Below are 18,455 nucleotides of genomic sequence, written 5' to 3'. Positions count from 1 at the left end.
CCCCTCGGCTGCAAAACAGACGACACTTTCTGTTGTGGATTGTGGCGAAGACGTCGACTTGGGGAGTGCCCCACAGTTGGAAAATTGGGAGCAAATAATGTTGTTTTATTCCCCATTCGTGAAGACTGAGGCACGAGTGGCTGAGATGGTCTGCCTCCAGATTCAACTCTCCAGGTATGTGAGTTGCCACCAGGAAAATTTCGTTGGCCCTACAGAAATCCCACAGGTGCAATGCTAGATTGCATAGACAATTGGACACCGTCCCCCCTTGGCGGTTTATGTACGACATTGCCGTAGTATTGTCCGTCAGAATATTGACGCACTTTCCCGAGTAGAGGGAGGAAGCTGGTCACTGCGTTCTGGACAGCAAGAAGTTCCAGGAAGTTGATATGGTTCCTCTTTACGTTGCAGTCCCATGTGTCCCCTATTGAGTACCCCATGGAATGGGCGCCCCAGCCCGTCATGGATGCGTCGGTAGTGAATACGATCTCCGGGGACGGAAGGTGAAAGGGAGCACCTTGCAGCAGGTTCGACGGTACAGTCCACCAACGGATGGCGTCTCGGATGTAGGATGGAGGAGAAAGGAGGACGGCACGTGCATCCATGTGAGGCTTGTAAGATTGGAGGAACCAAAGTTGCAGCTTCCTCATCTTGAGTCTCGCAAACAGCAGCACTGCATTTGTTGCGGCCATGAGCCCTAGATGTCTCTGAACGTCGTAAGCCGTGGTGGCCGGTTGTGTGCACACTCGACAAGCTAGAGAGATTATGTCTTCGGCTCTGTCTGGGGGAAGATAGGCCATGCAGTCGTTGGAATCCAGGATCGCTCCTATATATTGGATACGCTGAACCGGGGAGAGATGGGACTTGGACAGGTTGACTTGGAGGCCCAGTTCGGCCAGTAGGGACAATGTGTAGGAAACGTTGGCTTCTAGTGTCTCTTGAGACGACGCAACTATCAGCCAATCGTCGATGTAAGGATACACCGAAATCCCTTTGAGCCTTAGGAAGGCGGCAACCACCACCATGGTCTTCGTGAATACCCGAGGGGCACTGGACAGCCCGAATGGGAGGACCGCGTACTGGAAATGGTCTTGGCCGATCGCAAACCGAAGGTATTGACGGTGGAAAGGGTGTATTGAAAGATGAAAATAGGCGTCCTGTAGATCCAGGGTAGCCATCCATACACCTTGGCGGAGCAACGGCATGATCTGTTGGAGTGACGTCATGCGGAAACGTCGGTATGCCACATAGTGGTTTAGGCCACGAAGATCCAGAATGGGCCTTAAACCTCCGTCCCGTTTTGGGACAGTAAAATATCAGGAGTAGAATCCCTTCCCTTGGAGGTGCAAGGGCACACGTTCGATAGCCCCTTTCTGCAGAAGGAGGGATACCTCCCGAAGGAGGGGTTGGGAGGGGGGCGTGCGGACGAAGACTGGTATTTCGGGGTTCTGGTGGAACTGAATCCTGTAGCCATTGGTCAGGATGGATAGGACCCATTGGTCCGATGTTATTGTACGCCATACATGGAGGAAGGGAGAGAGGCGGGTGAAAGTAAAATTGGGAGCTGACTCGGGGATAGGGAAGTCAAAAGCCCTGCTTGGAGGCTTGTTTGGGCTGCTTGGACCGAGGTTGTTGTTGAGTCGTGCCGAATCTTGGCTTCTGGAAATTCTGCCTCTGTGATCCAGAATAAGTCCTAGGACGCCACCTAGGTTCTGGAGATTGGTGAGTCTGATTTCGCCGCTGCCAGGGTCGGGGCCACGTGCAAGACCGTTGTGGTTGTCTATTTGAAGACGACACTCCCAGTGCCCTGGAGGCCTTGATGCTCTTGTCAAGCTCTTGGAGGGAGGAATCGGTGTTGGCATGGAATAAACCGAGGCCATCGAAAGGCATGTCTTCAACATGTGATCTAGTGTCAAATGGAAGGGCTGTACTTCGGAGCCACGAATGGCGTCTCAATGCAATCGCGGATGTCATAGTGCGCGAAGAAGCTTCCAAAGCATGCTTAGCTGTTGTAAGCTGCTGTTTGGCCACTATTAAGCCCTCTTTCTGGAGAACCTTAATCTCTCCTTGTTGCTCTTGCGGAATGGTGTTAATTAGCTCACTGAGCTTCTCCCAAAGGGAATACTGATACTCATGCATGCCAAGTATGTGGATTGTTTGATTGCCAATGCGCCTGAAGAATAAAACTTGCGGCCAAAAGCGTCGAGCTTTTTACCCTCCTTATCTGATGGAGTAGTGTGCGTACGTCGAGACTTAGACAAAGATGTCACAATCATTGAGTTAGGAGCCGGATGCGTCATCAAAAATTCTGCTTCCGGATCTTGGATTTTATACATGTGATCCAGCTTACGCGTGGATACTGGAGCAGAAAATGGGTTTTTCCATGGTGACTTAGCCGCTTCGACCAAAACGGAAGACATGGGGAGGGCTATGATGGAGGAAGTGTCCATTTGAACGACATCATATAGTGAGTCAGTAGACTGAGCAGGCTTTTGGACAACAGAAAGATTCAAAGCAACGGCCATTCTTTTCATCAAGTCCGCATAAGCATGCATGTCCAAAACGGAAGACATGGGGAGGGCTATGATGGAGGAAGTGTCCATTTGAACGACATCATATAGTGAGTCAGTAGACTGAGCAGGCTTTTGGACAACAGAAAGATTCAAAGCAACGGCCATTCTTTTCATCAAGTCCGCATAAGCATGCATGTTATCTGACGGTGAAATAGGCAGTTCATGGGCCACGTCAGGAGTGGGGGACGTGTGATCCGGAGACGTAGGTACTACAGAAACATCGGAATCTGAACCTTCGTCCACATCATCAGATGAATCCTGTTCTGAGTCAGTCTGAGGCGTGATATGGACAAGTGGCACTGCAGGCACCAATGGTTTAGGTGGTGGGACCACAAGTTGCGCCTCTGGCGTCAATGGTGGAGGATCGACTGGGGGCCTTGAAATTGTTGCAGTAGGCCGTGACCTAGCAGGTGACCAAGATCTGTGGTTGGAACGAACAGAATAACGGTCCCAGTCTTGATATGCAGAATGTTGGAGCCATGGCATTGGAGGGTGGTATGGCCCATAAAGGTATCTCATTTGCCTCTCATCCCATGAGAGAGGTGGACGATAGGATCGAGGAGAATGGCTTCTAGCCCTAGGATGTCCCTGCCCTTGGTATCGGGCAGTTCCGAGAGCATCGATGCCGATGAAAGAGATCTTGCGGGGGAAAACTCTGCACCTATTGGGTGACTTATGAGTTCCGCCGTATCGATATCGACGATCTCCGGTATCTGTTGGCTTAGAGATGAAGCCAGTAGACCAGAAGGTGACATTCTAGGAGGTTGTAGCTCCGGTATCGATACATCCTTCGATATCGACGCAACCGTGGATTCCGGCACTAACGGTGGCGGGTTCTGCAAAGGAACGCCCTGGGAGGGCCCAGTCTTACTCTCCTTAGACGGCTTGTCCTTCCTAGTAGAATGTTCTTTCACAGACTTTCCTTTAGTTGACTGCTTAGATTTTGAAGTGACTTTCGATGTCGATCTCGTCGGTATCGATGCTCCGGTATCGACAGCCGTTCGTGAGGTAGACGGCTGGTCCGCCATTGTAGACGACGGGTGAAGCGCAGATTCCAACAGAGCAACCTTCAACCGTGCGGCACGGTTCTTCTTCATCTGATTCGAGAATTTGGCACAATGCTTACACGTATCAGCTCTATGCGACTTGCCTAAGCAGAACAAACAAAGTTCATGGCCGTCCGGAGGAGCCAATTTACTTCCGCACTTCTTACAACGGTTAAAAAATCCCCACTTTGTATTCTTTTTCTTCTTCTTTTCCATATGGCAAGAAAAGGCAAATGCTGAGGAAAGGGCGTGAGGAGAAAGAAAAGGGGGGGTGGCCCAAAGGCCTGAGGAAAATTTCCCTCACGAAAATAAAAGTCCTTTCTTTTCTTTTTTTCTTGAAAACGAAAGAGAAGTCACACGGAGGACGAATCCGAAGAAAAGAAAAATTAAATAAAGGCCCGAAGGCAGCTACAACTATCCGGTCAGGAGGAAAGGAGGAAAGGCAAAAAGGGTCCTTTCAACGCAGCGGTAGAAAGAGAACTGGCGGCGAGGTCGCGCCGGTCCTTCTGGGCATGCGCAGTGGGGTTCCTGCGCATGCCTGGAGAGGCTCGGCGCGAAAATCCGTTGAAATATAGCTTGCTACAGCACCGGTTGGGTCAGTGCGTGCGCACTAAACCCATTGGTGTGAAGCACAGAGACCACGAAGAAGATTGTTGGTTTGTGCCCATAAGGGCAGGAAGACACAGTGATTGAGCGTTGCCACTGTGTTTCTGGTGATGACTTAAGAGAGGATCTGCGAGACCATGGCTTGTTCCAGGATTTCGCTATCGATAGTTTAGGAGCCGACGTGACCCCTAAATTCCGTGATGTCTTTATACTTTTGTCTAGGTCTTGCAGGACTGTATCAGTCGTGGCACTGAAGAGGCCCTCACCCTCGAAAGGGTGGTCTTCAATGAGAGTCCTGGTGTCCTGCGGTAAGGCAGTAGAACGCAACCAGGCATGTCATCGGAGGGTAACTGCTGAAGTCAGCGTTTTGGCGGCACATCCAGTGTTTGCTTAGCTGCATTGAGCTGGTGCTTGGCCAAAAGCATTCCCTCCTTCTGAATCCTGCGAGCCTGATGGTTAAGAGTCCTCAGGGAGGGCTGCAATAAATTCGGACATCTGCTCCCAGAAAGCAAACATATCTGCCCATACATGCAGTATAGTTTGACGTCTTGATGCCAAGTGCTCCAGCAGCATAAAATTTTCTTCCAAATGAATCAAGTTTCCTTCCTTCTTTCTCGGGAGGGGTGGAATGACTGTGTCTGCCTTTGGAAGAGGAAGTGACTATGATGGAATTAGGTTTAGGGTGGGTGAATAAACATTCAGCACCTTGCTCCTGCACCTTATACATATGATCTACTCTCAGGCTCGAGACAGGGTAGATGCCGGGTGAGACCATGAGAGTTTGGCCGCCTGAAGCAGGACCGAGGTCATCGGTAAGGCTATCGGGGTAGAGGTGTCCATCTGTATGATATCAAACACAGAGTCCATTACAGTAGGCGGAGGCTGCACCATAGACAGGGTCAACGTGTTTGCCATCCATTTGATAAAGTCCCCATAAGATTTTAGATCCTCTGATAGAAAAATCAGAAGATCATCACCCACTTGTTGAGGTGGCAAGGGTTCCATCTGAGGGTCGGAGTTTTCATCTCCTGATTGGGAGGAGGTGTCGGAAGAGATGGAATGATCAGACGGTTCGGAAAAGGAAATAGGCAACATCTGTGTCGATGGGATCGGGTCCGATGGCCCTTTAAACTTGGGAGCTATTGGAGGCGGTGGTTTGGAAGGTTTGTCCATCGGTCTCAACGGTTGAGGCCGCACAAACTCCGGCATCGGTGGAGGATCTCGATACCAAGAGAGCCGGGAGGAGGTAGACTGACGGTCCCAATACACAGGTTGGGGTGGGAACCACGGCATGCCACTCGAAAATGGATAGGCATACATATATTGCCACTGCCGCTGATCTCAAGGGGGTGGCAGTGGATGGATCTGTGCCGATGGCCGTTCTCGATCATCGGGTTGGAATGGTGAAGGACGGGCAAAGGTGTCGGCTCCACGGTCAGAATGTAGGCTTTCGACACTAGAAGACAGGGAGATCTGTGTTAAGTCCATATCGTGCTCAGAGTCAGTGAGCTGGATAGGACGCAGCGAAGGCGACCGCAGTACACCTTGTGGCTGCTCTCGACTTGAGGAGTCAAGTGAAGCAGCCCCTGCAAGATTCGTGCCCCTCCGAGAAGACAGTGGAGTTTGCATAGGGGGAGTTTTCTTATGCTTTTTTAGCTTGACTGGCCGATCCTCCTTGCCCTCCCTGTGTTTTTTGAAGGGAGTATGGACTTTGGACTGAGATGTCTGGGCCAAGCGTTTCAGCATCAGGCGGTCAACATCCGAATTAGTCGGTATCAGGGACAGCGCAGCCATCGATGTCGAGGCGACAGTCGACATTGACGCATGCCCCGAAGTGTCCTGTGACAACATTGGTGAGAGCACCAACTCCAAAAGCGCGACACAAAGTCTAGCAGCTCTGTTCTTTTTCATCTGTTTCGAGAACTTTCCGCAATATACACAGGAGTCCACTCGGTGTGATTCCACAAGGCACAGCAGGCAATGTGAGTGTCTGTCGGGGGCCGGGGGGGGCCCCGTGATTTTACTACCGCGCTTGAAGCACCGTTTAAAGAAACCCCATCTCTTGGCCATAGGCTGGGGGGGGGGGAAATATGGTCTGCAAAAAAGTGACCAAACAACAAAGTCCGAAAAGAACGAGTCTATAGTAATAAAGTCCTTTCACTTTAGCGAAACAAGAAAAACAAGGAAAACTTCAAAGAAAAAGAGGAATAGGCCTTAAAGCCAAAACTTTTACCGACCAAAGCGGATAAGATCCTACCAGCGCAGCGGTCCGAAGAGAACTGGCGGGATTGTCGTGCCCCTCCCTTAGTCATGAGCAGTGGGGCTGGTGCGTGACTGGGCAGCGGGCACAAAAATCCCTTTTGCTTTTCAAGAGGAACCGATCGAGGTTGGTGCAGGCGAACTATACCCAGAGGTGTGATGCACAGAGACCACTAAGAAGATTATACAGACATTTTGCAGTACTGTTCTTGTTTCATTTAGCGCCTTGTGGACAGCCTCTTTTTGGGACAAACCTGAACATTCTAAATTTTTCCGCTCAGCCTCCATGCTGTCAATGTCATCCAATGTGGGTCTGAGTGAAAGATGGAGACCTGGCTGAGGCTGCAGTGCAATGCGACAGCGAAGGAAGCTAATGCAGTCTTAGGATGCATTAACGGAAGCATTGTGTCCAGATCACGGGAGGTGGTAGTTCCGCTCTGTTCTGCTATGGTCAGGCCTCACCTGGAGTCCTGTGTCCAGTTTTGGGCACCACATTTTAGGAAGGGTGTTGACAAGCTCGAGCGTGTCCAGAAGAGGGCAACCAGGATGGCGAGAGGGTTGGAATCCAAGTCTTACGAGGAAAGACTGAGAGAGTTGGGTATGTTTAGCCTGGGAAAGAGAAGGCTTAGAGGGGAAATGATTGCTGTCTTCAAGTATCTGAAGGGCTGTCATGTAGAAGATGGTGCAGATCATTCTCTCTTGCTCCGGATTCCAAGACTAGGTCTAATGGGTGGAAATTACAAGTGTGTCGATACCAGCTAAATATCAGGAGAAACTTCCTAACTGTAAGAGTGGTTGAGCAGTGGAACAGTCTGCCTCGGGAGGTGGTGGATGCTCCTTCGCTGGACGTTTTCAAGCGGAGGATGGACGACCATCTTTCGAGTATGTTGTAGGTATGTAAGGCTATCTTTCAGCTATGCTCCTGCAGAGTGCAGGGGGTTGGACTAGATGACCTGCAAGGTCCCTTCCAACTCTAACATTCTATGATTCTATGAACTACTCACCTAAGGAAAGAGGAATGCTAACTACCAGCTCCTGCTCCGCATCTTCGTTCTCTGCCTTGCAAGGCCCAGACGTTCCTGGCTGGAGACTTGGACTGGCCACATCGGAGGTCTCTGCCTTGATACTGACAGGCTGGGAGCTCACAGCAGCCTCTCCTGGAAGGAAAACAGAATAGTCAAAAACGGAAACAAAGAATTCCTTTGAGGTATTCAGTTCAACACTGACCAAGGCACTAAACCCAATTAGAAAGGTTACCTGCAGATCAGAATTACAGAGATGGGACATAGTGGCCATGGGAGATTTCACTTATTCTGATATCTGTTGGGAGTTTGAACTCTGCTAAATACGAAAGGTCTAATAAATTTCTGACTCGTCTTCCGGACAAGCTTCATTTTCGAGAAGGTGGAGAAGGAAACAAGGACCTGATTCTCACCCACAGGGAAGAAGGGGTTTATGAGGTGAAGGCAGTGGCCCCCCCTGGGTAGTAGTAACAATGTAATTTTGGAATTTAAGGTCTTGGGGAAGGGAAAAGCTGCGTCAACAGCCTAAAATAGTGTCCAGATCACTCAAAATGATGATATAATTTTACTCTGCTGTCATTAGACCTCACTTGGAGTACCGTGTTCAGTTTTGGCATCGCAGTTTAAGAAAGAGAGGAGGAGGAGATTGGATTTATACCCTACAGCCCTTCACTACCCAAGGGAGTCTCAGAGCGGCTTACAAACTCCTCTCCCTTCCCCTCCCCGCCACAGACACCCTGTGAGGCAGGTGGGGCTGAGAGAGCTCTTGACAGAAACTGCTCTTTTTCAAGGACAGCTCTGACAGAACTATGGCTTGCCCAAGGTCATCCAGCAAGTGCAAGTGGAGGAGCGGGGAATCAAACCCGGCTCTCCCAGATTAGAGTCCGTGCACTTAACCACGACACCAAACTGGCTCTCAAAGTATGCTGACCAGCTGGAAAGCATCCAGAGGAGGCTGACAAAGATGGTGAGGGGTCTGAAGACTAAATCCTATGAGGAAAGGCTGAAGGAGCTGAGTATGTTCAGCCTGGAAAGAAGACAACTGAGAAGCATTACAATAGCCAATCTTCAAGTATTTGAAGGGCTGTCACATAGAGGATGGAGCGGAGTTGTCTTCCACTGCCCAAGTAGGTCGGAGAGGAACCAAAAGGTCTGAGATCAAATCAAAAGTGTTCTTGGCGAAATATTAGAAAAGGACTTCCTGACAGAGCAGTTCCCCGGTGGAACAGGCTTCCTCCTGAGACAGTGGGCTCTCCTCCTTGGGAGGTTTTTAAGCAGAGGCTAGATGGCCACCTGACAGCAGTGCTGATTCTGTGAACGGAGGCAGATCCTGAGAGGGAGGGCAGGAGGGGAGGAGCCAGTGCCCGGCTCTCGTGGACCCTTCTTATATGCCCAGGGGAATGCCGATGGCCACTTTGGGGACAGGAAGGAATTCCCCTCCAGGCCATATTTGGCCCCAGGATCTTGGGAGGGGTTTTTGCCTCCCTCTGGGCATAGAGCAGGAGTCGCGGGCAATGCTCCCTGTAAGCTGCGGAGTCTTGTGAGCAAAGATTCTACTTTGTGAGCTGCTGGCATTAAAGTCGTGAGCGAGCGTAAATTAGTTTGTCCTGGAGCCATCCTTCCTGAGCTAAGACAAAAATGTGTGAGCTGGAGGCTAAGAAACTGTGAGCTAGCTCACACTCACTCAGAGGGAACACTGGCCACGGGGGATGGTTACGGGAGGGAGGTTGTTGTGAATTTCCGGCATCGTGCAGGGAGATGATGACCCTCAGGTCCCACCTCCCGCTCTGTGCACCTATGATCAAACAGGTGAGTGAAACCCCCACACGCATATCCCTCCACATCTACGGCTCAGCCCCCATAAACACTCACAAATCCATCACCAATTCCTCACCTGGGCAAGGAGGAAGGCTTCCAAGTACCAGCTTCTTTTTCACACGGTTCTTGTCCTTGTGGGTTCCAGACATTCCTGTTTGGGAACTTGAACTGGCCACGCCAGATTTTTTTGCCTTCCTCTTCACAGGCTGGGAGCTCGCAGCAGCCTCCCGTGTGCTCCTCCGCATACTTGACGCTTCCTCGGTAGACGAGACCGTTCTCTCCTCCCATGTTGCAGTTTCCCGACTAACGGGAGAGCCTGGAGAGGCGGGAGGAAGTGATCCAACACCTTCTTTGAGTTCCTTCCCTGCTGCCTTCCCTCTAAGCTGGCACAGGTGAGCGAGAATCCCATTCTTCATGTCTTCCACAAACATGTCAAGGCCCGCGTCAGACAGCGTCCCTTGATCAGTATAAAACTCGGGGTCTTCAGATAAAAGATCAGGGTGTTTAATCACAGCGCCCCCGTGGTCTTTGACAACCCGTGCCACGTTGTGGTTCGTATTCTTGAGTAACCAGTACTGCAGCACTCCTGGCCATGGCGTTATCTCTGACCACACCACTTTGACGTTTGGGAAAAGTTCCTTAACCAGGAACAGTTCCCTTTGTATGATTTTAATTAGGAAATTGACGCACGGGGTGTACATTAGATCATTCTCTCCGACGTGGATGATCAACACATCTGGGGGCCAGTAATAAGTTGCCAGATCCTGCAAGAAGGGAATGAGCTGAACCCACATCATGCCATCCCATCCGTGCCACTCCAGAACGATCTCCTCCTCCAGCCCCAGCTGGGACCCTATGCTGGTGGTGGCTGCCCGTTCTTGGGCTATGTCTATCAAGGAGTGCCCACAGATCCAGACGCGAGGCTTAGAGGGTTGCTCGGGAGATCCTGCAGAAAATTGGAAGGGAGACGTAAGACACAGAAAGTGAGCCCATGCAAGGAAACAGATTAGGTACTGGCGAGAGGAGGAGGAGGAGGAGGAGGAGAAGAGGAGGAGATTGGATTTATACCCCGCCCTTCACTACCCAAAGGTGTCTCAGAGGGGCTTACAAACTCCTTTCCCTTCCCCTCCCCACAACAGACACCCTGGGAGGTGGGTGGGGCTGAGAGAGCTCTTGATAGAAACAGCTCTTTTTTCAAGAACAGCTCTGATAGAACTATGGCTTGCCCAAGGTCATCCAGCAGGTGCAAGTGGAGGAGTGGGGAATCAAACCCGGTTCTCCCAGATTAGAGTCCGCTCACTTAACCACTACACCAAACTGGCTCACTTGTGCCCTCAAAAGTCCATTTCAAGCACACCAGAAAGGGAAGGTATCAGCCAAAGAATTTTTCCCTTTGATTCCAACTGTACAAAGACACAGAGCCCAATTCTACTCTTTTATTGATGTCAGAAGTTCACCACGGAAGATTCTCCCCCACACCTCCAGCAGGCAGTGTCATCCAACAATTACTCACCTGAGCAATGAGGAATGTTTCCGAGTACTGGCTGCGGCTCCACATCTTTGATCTCTGCCTTGCGGGTTCCAGATGTTCCTGGTTGGGGGCTTGGACTGGCCACGCCAGAGGTTTCTGCCTTGATGCTCACTGGCTGGGAGCTCACAACAGCTTCTCCTGTGCTCGTCTGCACACTTGATGCTTCCTCTGTAGAAGAGACCACTTCGTCCTCCCGTGTCTCAGCCTCCTGATGACTCACAGAGGCGAGGCCAGCGGGAGCAGATGGAGAGGCAGGTGGAGGCAGGCTCATGCCTTCTCTGAGTCCACCATCTGTCGCTCTGTGAGACTGGAGCACGTAAGCAAGAATCCCATTCCTTATATCTTCCAAAAATATGTCAAGGCCAGCAGGAGACAGATTAGCTTCATCAAGATACAACTTGGGGTTTTCGGATACAATTGTAGGGTGTTTAATCACATCGCCCCCATGGTCTCTGACAGAACGCCCCATGAATCTGCTCATTCCTATCCGTTTGAAATCTTTATGTCCATGCTGGACGTCCTGTGAGATGATCTCTGAGCAGATCACTCTGGAATGGGGGACAGGTGTTCTAGACCTCCCCATCTCTGTGTTCATTACTGTCGATCTGCAATATTCTCCTTGTTCACGCTCGATGCCCTGTGGGATGACCTCGGACCAAATCACTCTGACTCCGGGGAAAAGTGTTCTAAGCAGGGACCACTCTGTTTTCATTCTGCTGGATAAGCAACGGTCATAGGCGCGCACTAAATCGTCCCCCCCAAAATGAATGATCAACGCATCCGGGGCCTGACACCAAGTTACTAGATTCTGTACGAAGGGCAGGAGCTGAATCCACGTCAGTTCTTCCTGCCCGTGCCACTCCAGGACGGCGCTCTGCTCCAGGCCCAGCTGGGAGCCTGCTGCCGTGCTAGACGCCCGCTTCTGGGCTGAGATGACCATGGAGTCTCCGCAAATCCATACTCGAGGCTTGGGGCTGCTTCCAGGACTATCAGAGCTGTGTCCAGAGCTTCCTGCAGGAAAATGAGGGGAGGGAAACGTGGTAGTCAATCAGCAGCAACTGTCTTAAGCTCGAGCATAAGAGTTGCGTATCAGGAAAAACGCAAAGGATCGATTGCTTCTGAAGGCAAAGGGCTGTCTCACCCTGGAGGGCCCACAACAGGACCTGCTCAGCCATGCTCAAAAAACGTGACGCCGACATCACTCCTCTGCTGCCTTCACTACGGCACTGGCCGAGACCATTCTTACTCATTGAGGCATTTACCTCCTGCCTTCCCTCGTGGTTCAAAGAGGCTTTCGGGGCAGTTAAAAACATTTCGACTTAAAACCAAAAATTAAACAGTAGAATCCAAAACCTCTCCCCCCTCTAAAAAATGCCCCCCAATTCCAACTCCCTCAAAAGCCCTGACAACCTGAAAAAGGACGGGCCTCCTTGGTGGTGCCACCAAAGCTTTGGGACTCCCTCCCCCAGGGAGATGCATCTGCCTCCCCCTGAAGATGAAGATTTATCTGTTCCGTTTGTCATGCCTCCAGTAGCGGCCCTCCTACTGGTGCTGTTTGTTCAAGCGTTTTTAGTTGATTTATTTTATAATTTTAAATGTATTTTTCTTTCTCAATTGTTTTAATGTTCTTTATGTTCGACACCTTATGGAACCTGATTGGGGCATAACATTTTTTTCAAATAAATAAATAAGACTCAAAATAAGGAAAGACCAAGGGTCCTGTAGCACCTTAAATACTAACAAAATTTGGAGGAAAGCGATGGCAAATCTTAACAGCATAATAAAAAGTAGAGACGTCATTGTTAAGTCGTGAGCTTAACAAGAGTCGGAGAGTGATTTCAGCAAGAATGCGGCTTTATTCTTCAACCTCAATACTTCTCCAACACGGTACATCAGTCAGCCAGAACAGCTTTTGCATAGGAGCTGTTCTGTATTTAAACATTCCCGGCTAATGTAGCCACGCCTACTGTACAATTACCAACCTATCAGGTTGAACAGATAACGACCAATCACAAGCGCTCCCACTCTGTAAAGTGATTGGATGACACATCCTGGGCTAGTGTTCCTATTGGTTACGTTAGGATCCTAGTCCAGGCTGAAGCTTAACATTACAAGTTAATGCAATGGTTCACATTACATCCAGCACATGTATTCCAATACATTACAGTCATCCTGCCTACAGAAGTCCGCATGGTCAAAGCAATGGTATTCCCAGTAGTCATGTATGGCTGTGAGAGTTGGACTATAAGGAAGGCCGAGTGCTGAAGAATAGATGCTTTTGAATTATGGTGCTGGAGAAGACTCTTGAGAGTCCCCTGGACTGCAAGGAGATCACATCAGTCGATCCTAAAAGAAATCAACTTCCCTGGAAAGCTAGATGCTGAAGCTGAAGTGCAAATACTTTGGTCACCAAAGGAGAAGGGAGCACTCACTGGAGAAGACCCTGATGCTGGGAATGATTGAAGGTAAAAGAAGGGGACACAGATGACAGGAGGGCCTGGCGTGATGTGGTCCATGGGGTTACAAAGAGTTGGATTCGACTGTGTGACTGAACAACAGAAAAGAGCTTTCGTGAGTCACCACTTCTTCAGATACAGCTAGAATGTGAGTCCATCTGTCCTTCTATCTTGCAGAGTCATTCGACATTGAAATCACACCACTCTCCAAGACAGAAGGACAGATGGACTCACGTTACAGCTATAGCTGAAGAAGTGAGCAGTGACTCACAAAGGTCATACACTGCCGCAAATTTTGTTAGCCTTTAAGGTGGTACTGGTCTCTTTGCTCCTTCCTACTCCTATGGACAAACTAACACTACTATTCATCTAGTGGTCTTCAGGCTCACATATGCGAGACTGCACAGAAGCCACAAAATTGAACTGCCCATTTATACTCACTCTCTGTTTCCTGTTAATTAACCAGCTTTTATTTATTTATTTATTTATTTGGATTTTTACCCCGCCCTCCCCGCGAAGCGGGCTCAGGGCGGCTTACAAGGGGCAAAGCCCATATAAAACAAGGTAAAAGCAATAAAAACATTAATAATAATTCATCACAATAGTACTCGCTTGAAAGCAAGATGGTCCCTGGGTAAATACCAGGATGGTAAACAGACCGTTCTCCGGAGATAATATTGTCCTATAGCCGATCCCAACCAGATAAATCCGATGGTATCAGTCATGCAGAAATTATGGTAGATCTTCCCGGGCTGTCCTTAACCCCGATGTTGTCCACCTCACTGATGGCGGTGGTAGTGGCGGCCCCTATTTTTAATCCACAAGAGGACTTGTCCTCTTATCCCATGACTGCTGAGTTTATTTAGGAACCTTTGATGAGCAGCTTTATAAAAAGCTTTTTGGAAGTCTAGGTAAACAACATCTATTGACTTACCCTTGTCCTCCCAAGAACTCTTAACAGGTTAGTGAGACAAGATCTTCCATTACAGAATCCATATTGATTCTTCCTCAGTAGTTTTTGTTCATCAATGTACCTACTAATTCTAATTTAGTAACGGATTCCACCAACTTACCTAGTATCAACATTAGACTAACTGGCCTGTAATTTCCCAGATCTCCTCTGGAACCTTTTTTAAAGATGTGGGAAACAGAGACTGAGTATAAATGGGCAATTGCCGTGATTGCTTCACATTGTAAGCATTTTTTTAAAATAAGGGTGGTGGGTTTCTTTGCACCATGAAGGTGAAGCCGAAAAAAGTGAGGTCTTCGTTCATGCAGTGTCTTCATTCTTTGCTCCTCAGAAACAGAAACATATCCCTAAGACCTGACACAAAGACCTCTGGCAACTCTTCTCTCTCTGGTGGAAAACAGAGGACATTTCCTGTTTGCATGGCACAAAAACAATACAATCCTTTTGCCTCACATTCCAATAAACTCATCTGGCCTGCACGGCTTGCAGGTGGATGCAAAAAGGTGAATGACAAGTTCTCTGCAGCCTTACCGGAAACGTGGAATGCCCATTACCAGGAGTCATTGCCTGCTGAAGCGTGCCAGAGCAGCGCTCCGGCAGTAAGGAGAAGAAGAAGAAGAGATTGGATTTATACCCCATGGCCCTTCACTACCCAAAGGTATCTCAGAGCGGCTTACAAACTCCTTTCCCTTCCCCTCCCCACAATAGACACCCTGTGAGGTGGGCGGGGCTGAGAGAGCTCTGACAGAAACTGCTCTTTTTTTCAAGAACAGCTCTTATCAGAACTACGGCTTGCCCAAGGTCATCCAGCCAGGTGCAAGTGGAGGAGTGGGGAATCAAACCCGGTTCTCCCAGATTAGAGTCCGCGCACTTAACCACTACACCAAACTGGCTCTCTGGGGAAGGAAAAGAAAGACATTTTAAACATGCCTGGGTTTCCTGCCTGATGTCTGCCTGCCCGCCCTGCCCTTGCCTTCTCCAGCCAACCCTGGGGAAGGGGAGGCGGGCAGACATGCCCCCTTTTCCCCCTGAGCCTCTCCGCTTTTGCAGAAAAACTCAGGGAAGTTGGGGGGATTTAAATGCCTAAAGATGGGGAAGGAAAGAAAGGCATTTTAAACATGCCCGGGTTCCCTACCCGATCTTGAGAAGATCGGGCAGGTAACCCAGGCACGTTTGCATGCCTGCCCTTTGTCGGGGGTGTGGCATATGCAAATGAGATATGCAAATGAGCTCCTGCACCGCTTTTTCTATGAAATGACCCCTGCCCATTACCATGCTTCACTTGCCATGGGAGAAGCCAACCAAAACGCTTTCCAGGCCTGCAGAATAAGGGGCCGGCCTTCGCCCAAGAAAATGTGATAAGGATTAGTGACAGCCTGGCCCTTTGGTGATCTCCCTGAGCAGCCTTTGATGGAAATCTCAACAAGCAGCATTCAGTGATGACAAAAGCACATAAATAACACCACTATGCGAAAAAAGAAAAACTCTCACTTGTACAGAAATGAAATGTTCGAAGTATGTCTTTCTGCTCCTTGGAAGACGACACCACGTGATCCCCTTCTACCGCAACCTCCTGCCTCGTGAAGACCAGGCTGGCAGAATCAGCTGAAGGGGCTAATGGAGAGACATTCCTGCCTTCCTTGAGTCCACCACTGGCTGTTCCACTAGACTGGAGCACATGAGCACGAATTGTGTCCTTTATGTCCTCCAAAAATAGCTCAAGGCCGATGTGAGACAAACCACTTCCGTCTACTTTCAACACAGGGAAGCTGTTTGAAGTTTCAACATGCTTGATCACTGTGCCCCCGAAGCCGGAGACAAATCCCCCCACGACCAAGTTCACTTCCTGCAGCACCTGCTCCACTTTGGAAGCGTCTCCTTCTGCAGGGCGGATGTTCTGCAGCAGCATCTCTGACCACATCAGCCTGACTTTGGGGAAGACTTCTTTAAGTAAGACCAATTCTTTTTTAATTATTCGTCTTAACTCAGGCCATGGAGTACTCCGGAAGTCATTCTCCCCCAGATGAATGATCAGCACATCTGGGGCCTGACCCTGAGCTGCCAGCTTCTGCAATGTGGACACCAGCTGAGTCCAGGTCAGGTCTTCCTGCCCGTGCCACTCCAGAATGATGCTCTGCTGCAGCCAATCCAACTGTCCGAAGTGTTGGTTTTGCAAGTCCCATTTCTGGGCGGAGACTACCAGAGAGTCTCCACAAATCCATACTCGAGGCTTAGCAACTTGCTTGCCAACCACTGCAGAGAATTAAAGGGAGAAAAAAACACATTAACTTCATACTGGAAGTTCAAGCTTCTGAATTAGGCACCGTGTCAGGGTCCTTAGTAAGGTTACGCAATACAGGGCTTCATGAGAAGATAACTGTTTATTGGTAGATCCAGTACTAGAGACACGTGTACAGCTTGTGTCAGGAATGTCCACCAATACTAGGGCCTTTGACTTATACTAGAATCAACCATCCCCCCTGTAAGCATTAGCCAATGGATACATCTCGCGCACGCGGACAAAGCAAGCAGGCAAAGCAAAAAGCCGTTAACTTTCCCAGCCAGGTAAAACTGCAGCTGGAGCATCTACAAGGTCAAGTATAAGATAGCCAACAGTTGGTGAGCCAGGGAGAGCTGAGACAGAAAACGGGAGGGCACCCCTCCACGTTTCAGACCTGTGACAGGGCTACCTGACACACAGATAGGCATGCATGTGACCTGGGCCTCCTGCCACCAGCAGGCCCCTCATCGGGAGGATGGAGGTCCGGGAAGGGGGAGTATTGGAGCTTGACTCGTGCTGGCAGGCAGGTACTTACCTTGTAGGGTGGTTTGGTACCACTCTGTTAGGGCCCAGTCCATGCTCTGGGGCCATCAGGGGGGCTCAACTTTCTCCTGTACTCTGGTTTAAATTGGGATGCTGGAGAAGCGAACTCCAGGAGCTCCTGTGCCATGTGGAGTACATTGCTCCCCACAGCACAGAAGATCCTTGGCTTGCTGTCTCCTGCCCAGGCAGCTTGTCTGCCCCCACCCCCAAACAGCCTTCTTCTGGGCATGTGGCCTGGGGCTCCTCTGAGGTCCTCCCACCACCAGTGCTATGGGGAGGGGACTGTGGTGTCCCATCTCTTTCTTTCACTCCTCTCTCCCCAGCTATTTGCTTTCTTGCCACCTCTACCCTTCCTTCCACTCCTCTCTCCCCATCTATTTTCTTTCTCCCTTCCTCTCTCGCTAAAATGGGCCCAGTGCTGAAATTGGAAGCTCAAGCTCTGCTGTGTGAGTTGGTGCATGCAAACTTATGGCATTGGCTTGCATTACTAAATCATCCTGCTTTGTGTAGGATGTACAACAGCCAGGTGAAGAAGGGGAGGGGTGTCATTCTTTTTTTTTTTTGAAAGTTTATTTTCATTTTCCACCACCAATAAAAATTAAAACCATATCCATTTAAAACTCATATGCATTTCAAAATAACAAATACATCTTGCAAATTTAACAACTGTTGTCTTCTACTAGCGTGTATTTAATTCTAATTTATCTTTTTCATCTTCAGCCAGTCGTAAATTATTTTCCATCTGTCCCAAAAAAGTTCCTCTGGCTTATTTTGTAGTAATATGTTTAATTTGTCCATTTCAGATATCTCAATCAACTTATTTATTTATTTATATTTATTTATTTATATTTGCATTTATATCCCGCCCTATCCCGAAGGTTCAGGGCGGCTAACAGGGGCACCAAGTGCCAAGTAAAACAATATCATATAGTTTAAAAGAACATATAATTAAAACAATCACATATAGTTTAAAACCATAAATTACAGTCAAATACAACAAACTTCAGCAAGAGGGAAGATCTTAACCTCACCTAGCCACCGACAGTCTCATACTCAAAGCCGTTTCCAGTGCCACGATCCACCCCTAGGGGGCGAGGCAATCAGATGTTAAATTCGCTAGGGCATAGAGATGCAGATGGAATGATGGCGGCGGCTCCTATCCAAAGGCCTGGCGGAAGAGCTCCATCTTGCAGGCCCTGCGGAACTGAGAAAGGTCCCGCAGGGCCCGGATCTCCTCCGGGAGCTCTTTCCACCAGGTAGGAGCCGCCACCGAAAATGCCCTAGCCCTAGTCACAGCAAATTTAGCTTCTTTCAGGCCTGGAATTTCCAGGAGATGCCTCCCTCCTGACC

At 49.4% G+C, this 18,455-nt stretch overlaps 1 protein-coding gene across 1 annotated transcript in view; it reads right to left on the bottom strand.

The window, feature by feature from the left end:
- Positions 1-18,455, bottom strand: part of LOC107122248 — a 41,308-nt gene that overhangs the window by 16,247 nt on the left and 6,606 nt on the right. The window contains exons 3-6 of the mRNA XM_015425291.1: positions 15,773-16,534; positions 10,838-11,866; positions 9,401-10,270; positions 7,489-7,641 (exon numbers count right to left, since the gene is read on the bottom strand). Coding sequence (XP_015280777.1) covers positions 7,489-7,641; positions 9,401-10,270; positions 10,838-11,866; positions 15,773-16,534 — 2,814 coding nt within the window. The remainder of the gene's footprint in view (positions 1-7,488; positions 7,642-9,400; positions 10,271-10,837; positions 11,867-15,772; positions 16,535-18,455) is intronic.

The sequence above is a fragment of the Gekko japonicus genome, unplaced genomic scaffold, assembly GCF_001447785.1.
Source record: "Gekko japonicus isolate JY-2015 unplaced genomic scaffold, Gekko_japonicus_V1.1 scaffold4097, whole genome shotgun sequence".
NCBI classification, from domain to species: Eukaryota; Metazoa; Chordata; class Lepidosauria; order Squamata; family Gekkonidae; genus Gekko; species Gekko japonicus.
This window is presented reverse-complemented; position numbering and strand designations above follow the sequence as displayed.